This window comes from Amaranthus tricolor, chromosome 17 (genome assembly GCF_026212465.1).
Source record: "Amaranthus tricolor cultivar Red isolate AtriRed21 chromosome 17, ASM2621246v1, whole genome shotgun sequence".
Taxonomy (NCBI): Eukaryota; Viridiplantae; Streptophyta; class Magnoliopsida; order Caryophyllales; family Amaranthaceae; genus Amaranthus; species Amaranthus tricolor.
This window is the reverse complement of record NC_080063.1, coordinates 20,038,272-20,052,856: the sequence shown is the minus strand read 5'-3', so window position 1 is coordinate 20,052,856 and position 14,585 is coordinate 20,038,272. Positions and strand designations below refer to the sequence as shown.

Sequence of the window (14,585 nt, the reverse complement as noted above, 5' to 3'; positions counted from 1 at the left end):
CCAACATACACAACCTTGTTACTACTTGTATGAATGGAACCATTCCAAAAACATACAATAGTCACACGAAATGATGTCATTTCTACATGAATACATACAAAATCAACTTCATCACCAAGTACATTCTCGAATATACATAATTAATTACCTACATTTATATAATTATTTAAACTAAATCAATTAATTACATATAATCAATATACAAAACAAAATCAACATACATAATTAACTCCCTACATTTACATAAGCTAAATCAATATAATCAACAAGTAACTAAGTACATTATTATTAATTCAAATAAGTTGTGATGAAATAACTAAGTAAAAAATCCACCAAGTACATTCAATACATTATCCACATCAAAGAACTAAAGTTATTCGACCATAATAAAAAAAATAAACAAATAATTAAAAAGTAACTAATGCATTACCTTAATCAGCTTAAATCGAACTAAATGAGTAGTGATTTTACAAGTAATGCCCTGCATTTGAAACAAATATTGAAGATTACATAAAATCCTAATTTTCGTATAAAATAACAAAAAAACAAAGAAATTTATACCTTACACAACTCCAAGTATATGTTAGACCACTTTACTAGTGTTGGATTCGGAGAAGGAGAGATTAATTGAAGGTTTGAAGGTGTTTTAATGGAGGAAAAAGAGAAAGGATTAGTTGCACTGGGTTTTAGGGTTTAATTGATTTGGGGGAAATAGAGGAAGGAAGGAGCTGCTGTTTAATTGAACTCGACTCAATTCGCTGTTATTAACAGCGAACAAGGACTTAAGTTCAAAAATAGTCAAAGTACTTGTTCGCTATTAGTAACAGCGAACAGACTCTTTGACTATTTTTAACCTCTTGTCTTTGTTCGCTGTTAGTAATAGCAAACATATCCAAACCACAGATTTGGAAAAAAGCTGCTTATCTTGGAAAATAGTTTCAAAACTTAACAAAATTTTTTTTAATTTTTTGTTTATTTGTTTTAAATTTTCTCTTATTATCGGCTTGGGCCGTTCGGTTGGGTAATTGATTTGCCCATATACTGGCCCACTTTTGTCAAATTAGTACAATTGTAAATCACAAATTCTCTTTTAAGAAGGTTTTATTTTTCACAAATTCTTAAATGAGACGGTCTCACAGTGAGATTATTTTTATTGGACAGACCCAATACACACACTTTTTGTCTTAAAGTGATTACTTATAACGTTATAGTGATTACTTATAATTTTAAAATAATCATTTATTATAGTTTTTAGAGTGATTACTTATAACCTTAAAACGATCACTTACGATCTTAAAGTAATCAATTAAAGAAGTAGGCTAATATATGGATCCAATCTTTTTATGATTTTTCTACAATAATCTCACATATTGATTAACCATGAATAATCTCAACTTTAGAAGGTATTTTCCTAGAGTAAACCTGGTAACCCGATGATTTGTTATAACAAGTTTATTTCTTTAAAAGAAAAGATAAATTATATAAAATGTTGAAAACAATGTGAAAAAAATATTTAAAAAATTTTTCTGATTTTTTTAATTATTCAGAATTTTTTATGTGAATTTTCAAAATTTTTCTCTAATTTTACATTAATTTTCAATTTACTTTTTTTGGTGAATAACTTACTATAACAGGTTATCGGGTTACCAAAGTTTACTCTAAACAAATACCCCTAAAGTTAGAATTATTTATAGTTAATCAATAGGTGGAATTATTGTAGAAAAATCATAAAAGATTGAATTATTTAAGGTAATTTTTTCTTTATTTTATTGTGGTTTTAGTTGTTGAATTTTAGCTCTCATATTGTCTTATGTTAAAAGATCTTATAAAGAGCTGCGCGTTGTGAGTTCATACCCAACTAATGAAATCTAATTTCAGATGTGTTTTGGCTATGATGAGTCGTGTACAAATATAAATATTCTATAATAGTTAAGATAATATTATTATACATATTTAATATTATGTTAAGAAATCAATGCAACTAAAAGCTAAAATTTCATAATATGTATAATTTGTAATAATAAATTTTTTTTGTACAAGGTACGCTGAGATTGAGAGAAAAGGAGAGATAGGGGAGCACATCTAAAAACTAAATCTAGAGCCTTATATGTGAAAATTGGTATTGATACATACTCAAACTGTAACAAGACTCAATAATAATATTTAAAGGTAAATTTAATTTACGAGTAAATTTATTGTTTTGAATGACTTAGGAGCATAACTAATATATATGGAGGAGCTATAATTGTTTTAAATGAATTGTAATTAATTTAATTTATGAGAATAATTATTGCTTTTTAAGACTTAGGAATAAGATAAGAGTACACTTAATTCAGGATAAATTTTAATGTTTTAAAAGACATAAACTTATGAGTGTAACTAATTAAATTAAGACTAGTTTCACAGTCCTTTTTTAAAAACATATCCATGCCTATTTTTAAATCATTTTCACACTCATTAGATTAATTTAAGAGCCAATAAGTGGAATAAATGTTTTTAAAACTTATTAAGTAGACTTATTTTAATAATATTATTTCTTTTAATTAAGAAATAATATGAGAATAGTCAAAAGATTCTTTGTTCACGAGTTTCCTAACTACATCTTCATGTCTTTATCTAAGTCCCTTAAACAATCTACAAATTGAAACATATAAAATCTAATTAAATTCCTTGTTTAATACATAAATAAACACATGTAACATCCAATGATTTTTTAGAATAAAGAAAAAAAAGTGCCACTATAATGAACAAATACCATCCATGGTCATAAATATTAGCTCAATCCTCTTCTATCTATAAATAGTACTTCCTAGATATATTTGTAATTAAGAAAAAATAAAAATAAAAATAAAAAAATAAAAACAAAAATAAATAAAAATGTGTGGGATATTTGGATACATAAACTACAATGTAAGTAGGAAAAGGGGATACATTATCCAACTTCTTTTGGATGCTTTGCAACGTTTGGAATATCGTGGTTATGATTCTGCTGGAATTTCCTTTGATTCTTCTCATCTTCATCTTCAATGCAATAATAATGGTGTTCAACAATATCATTATAGTCTTCATTCTCCATTTCCTTTGGTTTTTCGAAATCAAGGCAATGTTCATAATTTGATCAACTTCATTTATAAAGGTTAGTTTTCAATCTCCTCAACGTGACTAACTGAATTATCAGATAATTTTTTAGCAGAATTAATGTTTTCTTAATTTAAATGAGTTTTTTTCATTATCAGTTTAAAACTTTTTAAAATTAATAACAACAAATTCAAAATAACGAATTGATGAATGTACATCCTAGTTGACTTTCTATGCAACTTGTGGTTTTCTAGGAAATTGATAAAAGATATTGTAGAAAATTAGATATTAGTGTATAAAGGGATTGCTCTATCTTCTTAAATTAATTTACTTAATTTGAATTTAGTTTAAATAATAATAACTTATTTATTAGTTGAAATTTTATAAATATTCATTATTTGATTTTCCTTTCTATAATTTGATTCAATTCAATTAATAAATGTTATTTAATTAGGTTGATCTATCATGATTGTTAATTCATCAAAAGTTGTACAACATGTTGTAAAGTGCTTGAATCAATGGAATGATATCATTATATTGAATCCTCTTTGTCCCGCTAAATAAATAAAATAAAATGTACATAAATTTTTATTATATGGTGGAAATTCAAAAGAAAGTATTATAATTATTGATTTTTTGAAGTCTTAGCTTTTGCTTACCATGTGCAAGAAATGTATGCATGTTAGTCTACATTGTTTAATTGTTCATATCGTTGTTAAAAAAAACATATACAACTAATTAAAGTCGTAGCTTTTTAAAAACATTATCCTAAAATGAAGTTGAAGATTAGGTACTTGGTCAAAGTATTAGACCTATTATTATTATTATTATACTTCCAAAAGACAAAACCAACTTAAAAAATAACCTTAATCTGTTATAAATTTCAAATAGAGTAATTACTTTCAACAAAAAATTTCAGAATTTGATATCAATAATGTTTTAATAGAAAAATAATTTATTTTGATTATTTCATTTCAATGCGTCATTCGAAAGATAAAACGACTAAAACGCTACCCATAACCTCTCTCATAAATAAATCTAACAATTGCTTGAAGCAAGGTTCAACCTAGTATTCTCTACATACTCATATTCTTCACCTAAAAAGTAATGAGAAAATGGGTTTTTCTTATTCCGCACTAGCATGCATGGTGATTCGTTCGATGCTTGTGGACCAACATTAGAGGAATGATATTTGACGTTCTATTATCCCTTTTTGGTATATTTCATATCCGATTATATAGCGTGAAATTCATGCATCAAGGGTATGATATTCTTCTAAATCTGATAATTCATATTATCATATACATGCAATTCTGTTTAGATGTTAAGAAATAGTTTACTGCAATTCTACTTTACGCATCTATTTTCCTATAGATTTTAACTCTTAAACTCGATTTAACACCCACTTACTTTAGATTGGTGTCCTAATATCAATAATTCTTTCAATGTGAATAACAAAGGTGATGTACATGCCTTTTTAACATTTTTAGGGCTATCCTTTAGTGTCTAGTGATGAAAAATTGCTTGATAGCTTAAATGACCTATTTGTAGAATGTGGTAATAGCAACTAGCATTGATGATTAATAATGACTAACGACAATAAGGTATCTATACGCAAATTGGCAAGGAAGTTCCATGATTACCCATGTTCAACTTCATGGTAAAGTAATTAAGACATATCCCTTTATACATCTGTGTATATATGAATTTATTATCCATAGTAATATACACCCGTTGTCAACTTATAATTATAATTATACCACTAATTTACATATATTAACGGCCAATTCAAAACACTACTAAAAACTTTTTAAATGGATTCTAGTGAGATATTAAATCTAAACAATGTTGTTAGTTAGGGATTTCTTACATACACATATGCTAAACATGCATTTACGCATAGAAATTCTGGTCACCACCTAAATAGATTCGAATTTAATTTGACCCGACATTTATAGTCAAAAGTCAAACTTGACACCCTCCTTTCCCTCTACCCTGGTTCTTACTTTCTTATAGTAGTTCCTACCAGTTTTCGTTATGTTTCGCACATTCTCTCCCTTCCCCTATTTCCAAACATTCCATACTTGGATCTCCATCCCTTTTTCACGATAAATAAAACAGAGAAACAAGAAAAACATAGGAAATTCAAGAGAGTTAACAAAATGTGTGGGATCTTTGCATACTTGAATTTCAATGTGAATAGAGAAAGACGTTACATTTTAGAAGTTCTCTTAAATGGTTTACGCCGTTTAGAATATCGTGGCTATGATTCTTCTGGGATTTCCATTGATTCTTCTTCAATTTCTGAAAATGTCATTTTGTCTCCTCCTCCCCTTGTTTATAGGCAAGAGGGCAACATTGAATCTCTAGTCAAGTCGGTTTATGAAGGTGAATTTTTTGTCGCTTTTTTAATTTGATCTTCTTGGATGTTTTGAACTGTGACTTTTTCTGGGTTTTACTGAAAATATAATTCGCAAAAAGCAATCATTTTATTAGTTTTGAAAGTTTTTATTTTTACTTATTATTTTGTTCTGTTGATGGTAATTTTCCTGCAATTGTTAATTAACTGGATCACAGCTAATTGTTAAAATATTTCTGGAAACGGGATTTTAGAAAATGGGTTTTTGATCAAACTTTTAAAATTTTTGATTTTTTGGGTGTTTTGAATTGGGATTATTTTTGGGTTTTGGTTATTTTTTGTGGGATTTTTTTTGTTAATTAAGATCAATGATAATTGTTAATGATATTTCTGAATTTGGATTTCAGACGAATGGAGTTTGAATTTTGGAAAGTGGTTAATTAGGGTGTGAATTATTACTAATTTGGCTATTGGGTTATTAGGGATTTGGATGCTTTAGTATTTTTTTGGGTTTTTCTTTTGCATCTTTCTAGCTGAAAATTTTAAAAAGCAATAAATAGAATATTTTGTTTCAACCTTGGTAAACATGCATGTATTAATTGAGTGATTAAAGAGTTTCTGATTGAGAATTTGGACAAGGAGAGATTTGTACCAACCAGTGTATGATTCGTTGATCTCCTCGCGAATCACGAATAAAAGAAACGATTGTGGTCGGTTTTGGGCTATTCTTGGGAAAATTTGTACGAATTGCGAATTTAAAAGAGTTAGCTAGCGAATTATGATCGGTTAATAGATGTTTTCTGTTTCCTTTGTTTTATGTGCTCTAGAATTACTCTATATATCTACATGTGGGATAGAACCTATCTGATCTTTATGTGTGTATTAGTGTGCATGTGTGTCTTTTGAGGGAAGAAGTGAAAATCTGAGAGGGTGTGCATTATGTGACTGATGATGAGTTTGCTTAAACAGAAGTTGCAGCCACAAAATTGAACCTGGAGGAGTCGTTTTCCGTTCATGCTGGAATCGCTCACACTCGATGGGCAACTCATGGTGAGCCATCACCAAAAAACAGTCATCCACAGACATCTGGTCCTGAAAACGAGTTTGTGGTTGTGCATAATGGGGTTATTACTAACTACGAGGTGTGTGCTAATTTGTGATCATCAGGGATTCTTTATGTACTTCATCATCAATTTTCAGTGCCGTAATTTTTGCATGCTTCGGTTTATATGCTTCATGATATAAGCTAACACCTCTTGTTCTTGATGTTTTGTCAAAATCAAATTTTGGTTAATGAATGATCTATTTCGGACTTTCGTTAGCTCCTTTGAATAACTTAATGTGGCAATACTATCGATTGCGAAGAATCGGTTTAATTATAGCTTGTCAAGTGCCTCAAATTAGAGATTGTTGAGCATATAGTGGAATTTTTGGATGATATAAGCTTTCCTACTTTGAAAATTGCTTCTACTAACATTGCTTATGCTTTTTTGCTTGCTTAGGTACTGAAAGAAACTCTAATGCGACATGGTTTCACATTTGAATCTGATACTGATACCGAAGTAATACCGAAGCTCGCTAAGTATGTCTATGATAAAGCTAATGAAGGACAAGGTATTTATTTCTTTAAAATCAGATGATGTAATGATTGGTGATATCTAATTCTCAACAATTTCCATTGCATGTTAAATGTTAATACATGTTGGCTCTAGGCGGGGCTTAAGCAGGATGTCAGATGTATGCAACTTTATCCTTATTAATCACAATTTACAATGTCACAAGACTGAGAAGCACAAACATCTCCGTTGCATGGGGATACACAAGATTATATAGCCATCTTTAAAAATTTGAGACTTTTGATTGCTCTTTTGCATTATAGCCATGTAGGTCTCGCAAAGGTTTTTTGCTTTGGTTCTGGGGAGTGGATGTGTTTTGCGTGGGATAGAGGTGTTTAAAACGGACCCGATGATCCGATATTTACCTAACCTTGGAACCGAATCCGACTTCAACGTGAATTTAAAATAATGTACAAATCAATTTGGATATAAGACCCAATTTTGAACCGGCCCAAAACAGTTGATCCGAAATTTGGACACAAGACCCGGTTTTGAACACCTCTAGGCTCTAGCGGGGGTAGTGCCTTTGTAAGCACTTACTACTCATTTCGCATAATATTTTAAGTATTTTCCAAGAATATGTTTTTAGTCCCTCACCCCTCACCTCATATTCCGTCGCCTAATTTCATACAAATTATTTCTCAAATCATAACATACTATTTGTTTTTTGGAGATAAGCATGTACTCCAGTCTCCATGACATAATTTATCTGAGACATATGTCCCTATAAAGCAATGATAAAAGCGAATCCTATGTTTCCTTTTGCAGCAGAGAATACTGTCTTATTCAGTGATGTTGTCCTTGAGGTTATGCGGCATCTTGATGGAGCATATGCCCTCATATTCAAAAGCAGACATTATCCGAATGAGCTGATTGCGTGTAAACGTGGTGGTCCATTGCTTCTTGGTGTCAAAGTAAGTTAAAAAAAAAAAAAAACTTGTGATGTTTTGTTGACTCAAACAATTTTTTCTGTTTGGTCATGGAATGATCGGTCAGAATGTTCGTCTATTGTATTATATGCAGTGTAGCGATGCATCGTTGATTAAATGATCTTTTGTCTTTAATCATACTAAGAAAATCATTAGATGGCTATTCTCGATGTTACACTAACTGATCAAGGAACCGCACTTTTCCAGGAATTAACAGAAGATGAAAATTCTGGAGCATCATTTTCTGACTTTAAAATTTTGAAGGATGGGCAGCCGAAGGAACTTTTCATATCAAGTGATGCTAATGCTCTTGTTGAGCATACAAAAAAGGTTTTGGTGATTGAAGATGGAGAAGTAGTTCATCTTAAGGTGTGTCTGTGATTTTCGTTGTGCTATATTCCAGTCTTGTATGATTATTAGGGAAGGTATACATAGCTGCCTTTTCCATTTCCTACTTCCAGACTCCTATTGGTTATATCATAAATTTTGGACCTGACCACATTCCTCTAGTCCTCTCTTTGCAGGGTGGACGTGTATGGATTGTATGTCACGTTCCCTTACCTAGACCCTGTTTTGAGCGGGATATTGGGTTGATGATGATGATATTGATAATAGATTTTGGACATGGTGTTCAGGCATTATTCTTTTGACCCCCTTTATATAATTAGTAGGATTTGAAGGGTCTATGTTACATTTTCAAAATTTATTTGCGTTAGTGCAAAACTAGTTTGCATGAAAATATTCATTTAAGGTAACTGAGTACCAGAGATGTAGAATTGTAAATTAGCTAACATGCGATGAGGCTTGTAGTGGCATTTTCTTCAACAACATTCCATTACCCGTTTGCCATAAAGTGTCTCCCACCTAAGCTCCCACTTAAGTGGGGTTTGGGGAGATTACATGTATGCAAACTTACCCTAAATAGGTTTTTCCAATTGACTTTTAATAGCAAACATTTTCTAGCAACTTCAAATAAACAAGAAAAAAGCACATGATTTGACGAGCCGTTTTAAAGCTATTTTTCAAGTAAAAATATTTATGCTTGCTAACATTAGGTCCATGATAACATCCTTCCTGGATGTTGACGACCTACACACAGCTCATTTTGAAGTTATTTATGGGTTTTACTATAGGTGTTCATTCGGTTCATCGGGTTGATTTTGGATTAGATGTTTCGGGTCGGTTTGAAATCCGGTTTTGTGTCCATATTGTTTTTTACCCAATTGTAATCATTTTAGAAGTTGGGTCACTCGGATTCGGATATAAGATCAGGTAAATTTCAGGTCATCAGGTCTGTTTTGAACACTTCTAGGTTTTACACATCAAAGGGCCATACCTCTCATGTAGACAATATTGCATTCCAAAATTTTGTTTGAAATTAGAAGTGCTCATGTACCAATGGTTGAATTTCAGTTTTGCGCAGGATGTGCATGGTCTTGGTTCAAAATCAAAATTTGTTTTTAATTTATCTTTTGGTACTGGTTCAGGATGGAGGGGTGACAATTCTCAAATTTGAAAATGAAAAAGGAAAAAACAGCGGGGCTCTCTGTCGGCCTGCTTCTGTGCAACGGGCATTGTCCATTCTTGAGATGGAAGTTGAACAAATAAACAAAGGAAAATATAAACACTATATGCAAAAAGAGATTCATGAACAACCAGAGTCCTTGAGAACAACGATGAGGGGAAGACTTATTCGTGGAGGTTCTAGCAAAGCCAAGTCTGTTCTTTTAGGTGGAATCAAAGATCATTTAAAAACTATTAGGCGAAGCAGGCGTATACTTTTTATAGGATGTGGTACAAGTTACAATGCTGCTTTAGCCGCTAGGCCCATTTTGGAAGAACTTTCCGGTTAGTATGTGTTTGTTTTAAGGACTTTTTAGACTTGTTCGATTAGTTTGTATGTTGGGTGTTGACCTTAGCCTGACATTTATCAGGTATTCCTGTTACGATGGAAATCGCCAGTGATCTGGTTGACAGGCAAGGACCCATTTATAGGGAAGACACTGCTGTCTTTGTCAGCCAATCCGGCGAAACAGCCGATACATTGCAAGCGCTGGAATATGCTTTAGAAAATGGGGCTCTATGTGTTGGTATAACAAATACTGTTGGCAGCGCTATTGCTCGAAATACGCACTGTGGTGTGCATATAAACGCAGGCGCTGAAATTGGTGTGGCAAGTACCAAGGTAAATTCTATTATCTACCGTCAGAATTCAGTATGTCGTTGTTCAATCTTCTTTTCTGCGTCTAATTGTAAAGATATCACGATGAACAGGCATACACAAGTCAAATCGCTGTGATGGCTATGCTAGCCCTAGCGATTGCTGATGATACCATTTCTAATCAAGACAGACGAGAAGCTATAATAGATAGTTTATTTGAATTGCCAAGTATGTTTGCATTCCTACTGTATGTTGTTTTTTTTTGTTGTCGGTTTCTATATCACTAAATTAATTTTTATGCTTTTTATTTTTGGAAAAATTGTCCTGAATAATCCCACTTATTACCAACATGCTGTGAATAATCCCCATTACTGATTATTTCTAAATAATCCAACCTTTGTATATTTTTTGATGTCAGCACCCTTCCCACATTTTAACCGGCTATTTTGGGTGCCTACTAACCGTTATACTCACTTCTTCCTCCTTGTTATGCTTCTTCGTTGGTCTATCCTACTCTTCTTTGGTGGTAGGTATCTACAATAGCCGGTTAAAATATAGCAAGGGGTGTTGTCAACAAAAATTATACAAAGATTGGATTATTTAAAAATAATTAAAAGTAGGGAGTAATCATAACAAATGGGCAATATGTGAGATTATTCAGCCCAATTTTTCTTTTTTTTAAAATTTCTTTTTGCACTTCAAAAGTGTGCGGGTCTGATGAATTTAGGGGTGTTCAAAAAAACCCGGTTTGCAAAACCCGGCCCGGATTATCCGGTATCCGGTTAAAAAACCGGATAATTAACCCGGTTTGTCAAAATCGGGTATTTCGGACAGGATATAAACCGGGTATTCGGGTCGGATCCGTATATCGATTTTAGTAAAACCGGGTACCCAGTATCCAATTTTAGAATTTTTTTTTTGTTTGTTTTTTTTTAAAAAAAATTAAAATGTTTAGTCTCAATATATCTGATATAATTAATATATTATAATCATTTAACCCTAAAAAAAATTAGATGTGTTAAAATTCAAAGTAATGTGTTAAATTATATTCTATTATTGTCCTTAAATAATACTCCTTTCACACGGTGTATTTCAAAATACATAAATATGTTGCCTAATTTAGCTCCAATTTAAAAAAAAACACAATTTTTTCTTAAAAAATTCATGTTTTCAACCCGGTATATTAAAAAATAAGGAAAAAATGTTAAAAGAAATAAGGAAAAAAAACACAATTTTTAGTAGGGGTGTTCAAAACCGGGTATCCCGTTTAACCGGGTCGGATTCGGGTCACAATTTTTAGGTACCCGAAAAAGCGGGTACCCGGTTTTCTGGATCCGGGTCGACCCAGTACCCGATTTTGAACACCCCTACTAAAAATTGTGTTTTATTTCCTTATTTCTTTTAACATTTTTTTCCTTATTTTTTTATATATACCGGGTCGAAAACATGATTTTTTTAAGAAAAAATTGTGTTTTTTTAAAATTGGAGCTAAATTAGGCAAAATATTTATGTATTTTGAAATACACCGTTTGAAATATTATTTAAGGACAATAATAGAATATAATTTAACACATTACTTTGAATTTTAACACATCTAATTTTTTTAGGGTTAAATGATTATAATATATTAATTATATCAGATATATTAAGACTAAACATTTTAATTTTTTTTTTAAAACAAAAAAAAAATCACAAAACTGGATACTGGGTACCCGGTTTTACTAAAATCGATATCCGGATCCGACCCGAATACCCGGTTTATAAACCGGGTACCCGGTCCGAAATACCCAATTTTGACAAACCCGGTTAATTATCCGGTTTTTTTAACCGGATACCGGATAATCCGGGTCGAGTTTTGCAAACCGGGTTTTTTTCACACCCCTAATTTTTAGGAAACAATCAATACCGGGTCGGATCCGGGTCACAATTTTTAGGTACCCGGTTTTTTGGATCCGGGTCGACCCGGTACCCGGTTTTGAACACCCCTACTAATGATACCATTCTGATTCATTTTTTATTGCATAGAAACTACCCTTGAGTAATAAGTTTGGAAATGCAGGTAGAGTAAAAGAGGTACTTAAACTCGACCACGAAATGGAGGAGCTTGCTCAACAATTGATCGATGAGCAATCCCTCCTTGTTTTCGGGAGAGGATACAATTATGCAACAGCCCTTGAAGGTGCATTGAAAGTAAAAGAGGTGTCTTTGATGCACAGTGAAGGAATACTTGCTGGGGAAATGAAACATGGTCCATTGGCTCTTGTTGACGAAAACCTTCCGATTGTTGTAATTGCCACTCGCGATAATTGCTTCAGGTTGGTCTTCTGGTTACCGGATAAACCACCAACTGAAATTTCTATTTGTTTTCATGTGCGTGTATGTGTGGTTTCGCATTGCCTAGAAATTCTGTAATTCTTTTGTTTTTCTACAGCAAGCAACAGTCGGTAATCCAGCAACTTCATGCACGCAAAGGCCGGTTGATTGTGATGTGTTCAAAAGGCGATGCAGTATCGGTGTGCCCAAGTGGTGCTAGCCGTGTGATTGAAGTTCCCCAGGTCGAGGATTGCCTTCAACCCGTGATTAACATAATTCCATTACAGGTACTAGATCAAATTGATATCTTGGCTTATTTAGATATGTGAAATTTGGATACACAAAAGAAAGAAAAAATGGGATTGAGGAGAGTAAAACAGAACCAAAATACATCAACAAACAATGCAAGTTTTTATGTGTACCCTTCCACCAAATCAAAAGATTTATGGTACTCATAGGTCCGGCCTTAGGTTTTTAGGGGCCCGGGGGGAAATATTATTTATGGGCCCCTAAACTATTGTATATATACATAGAAAAGTCCGAACCTCAGCACTAGTTAAAAACTAAAATTTTTTTGGGGCCATGGGCGTAGGTACGACTTGCACTTGCTTAGGGCTGACCCCGCTCGATGATAATTTAACAATAACATCAAGTAATCAAACTCTCGAATGCACTCTCTATTGTTTGGTTTTCAATTGATTAGTGAGATTTGGAACCCGAGACCCCTTGCAATGAAATTGGTGCTCGTTGCCATCGTGCTCTGGCCTAGGAGGATCACAATCGTGTTGAGTGTGATAATGTTTCGGTACGGTCCTGATTGCTGATGCTTATTGTATTATTATTTTTTGTTTTTTTGCAGTTGTTAGCCTATCACCTGACAGTATTGCGCGGCTTTAATGTTGATCAACCTCGAAATCTGGCAAAAAGTGTGACGACACAGTAGATAGACATGTACAGAAAGCGTCTCCAAACTGTTTCTTGCTTGAAGAGAGCTTAATTGCTACGGCGTATTTTGCAAAGGCAGCCTTGTAAGTTGTAAGTTGTAAGTTGTAAGTTCAGTTCTGATACTGTATAATACGTTAACTTTGAATGTAGTTTCTGATTCATAACCCTTTTTTTAAAATGAAAATGCTCATAGAATTCTTTCCGATTCCTGCTAGAAAACTCCGTAGTATAATATCTTACTCAAATTGTGAACATGTGTGTCTTTTCATTTGTAAAAACTGGATAACATATTAGTTGAGTCTGAGTGCAAGTAATTTGGGCATATTCTCATTAATTTTACAATCAGGTCGTCTTCGCTACTCGATTTAACCATTTGGGTTTACAATAGCTCTCAATTTTTTTTTTGACGTTCTTACAATCAGGGCGTCCGGCGGGTTGTTCTAAGTTAAAGACTAGCAAATGTTTTATGGATGGAAAAAAGATAGTTAAACTTATGCATTTGGATTAGAAAATCTCATATTTTATATAGAAGAATTAAGTAGATTATGCTGTAAAGCTTGTTTCATGTAAAACTTGTATTATCCTGCACAATCTCATCATTTAGGCATAATACACTACTTGTTTTAAGGTCAAAATGGAGAACATTACTGATACCATTAATTTGTTTCTAAAATTTAATTAAAAAATTAAAATTTTAAAAATGATCAGAAGTCCATAAATCACTCTCTTTTAACTTGAATATCAACTATCTTTTGTCACGACAACTCTATAAAGCAATGAAAAAGTATTAATCTCTGATTTTTGCACTTCTTTTAAGAACTCGAATATTTCTCATTTTGAGAACTTCTAAGGTTAATTTTTTTGATTAAATTCTAAGGAGTCTCCTTAAAAAATAAAAAATAAAAAAATAAAAAAAAGAATCAAAAAATTATAGTTCTAGAAGTATTAGGTAGAGGAAAGTGAGAGATGAATGCAAGGGCTCTAATAGGTTGAAAGCTGGGTACTTGATGCCCTGCTCCTCTTGCACTTGCAAATCTCAATTTTCCTTCATTTTCTTTTGTGTATCCTCCAACATAATTTGGCATACAAACAACATTTAGTCATATACAAATATCATGTCTAAAGATTGATTCAAATTGATTCCACTCGAACTTTAATTTCAAAATTGGGAAATCAATTTAAGT

The 14,585-nt window shown here is 32.3% G+C and overlaps 1 protein-coding gene across 2 annotated transcripts; it reads left to right on the top strand.

Moving 5' to 3' along the window:
* The first annotated feature begins 4,962 nt into the window (after positions 1–4,962).
* LOC130804080 (glutamine--fructose-6-phosphate aminotransferase [isomerizing] 1) lies at positions 4,963–13,606 on the top strand. 2 transcript variants are annotated; one of them, XM_057668405.1, is made up of 11 exons: positions 4,963–5,466; positions 6,407–6,579; positions 6,940–7,051; positions 7,822–7,967; positions 8,190–8,351; positions 9,470–9,830; positions 9,917–10,167; positions 10,257–10,371; positions 12,203–12,458; positions 12,575–12,743; positions 13,316–13,606. In XM_057668405.1, the coding sequence occupies exons 1-11, from the start codon at positions 5,241–5,243 to the stop codon at positions 13,397–13,399; spliced, it is 2,055 nt and encodes a 684-aa protein (XP_057524388.1). In that variant the 5' UTR covers positions 4,963–5,240; the 3' UTR covers positions 13,400–13,606. The 2 variants fall into 2 exon arrangements, with proteins under 2 accessions (XP_057524388.1, XP_057524389.1); XM_057668406.1 differs by having other exon boundaries at positions 5,088–5,466; positions 7,825–7,967.
* The last annotated feature ends 979 nt before the right edge of the window (positions 13,607–14,585 follow it).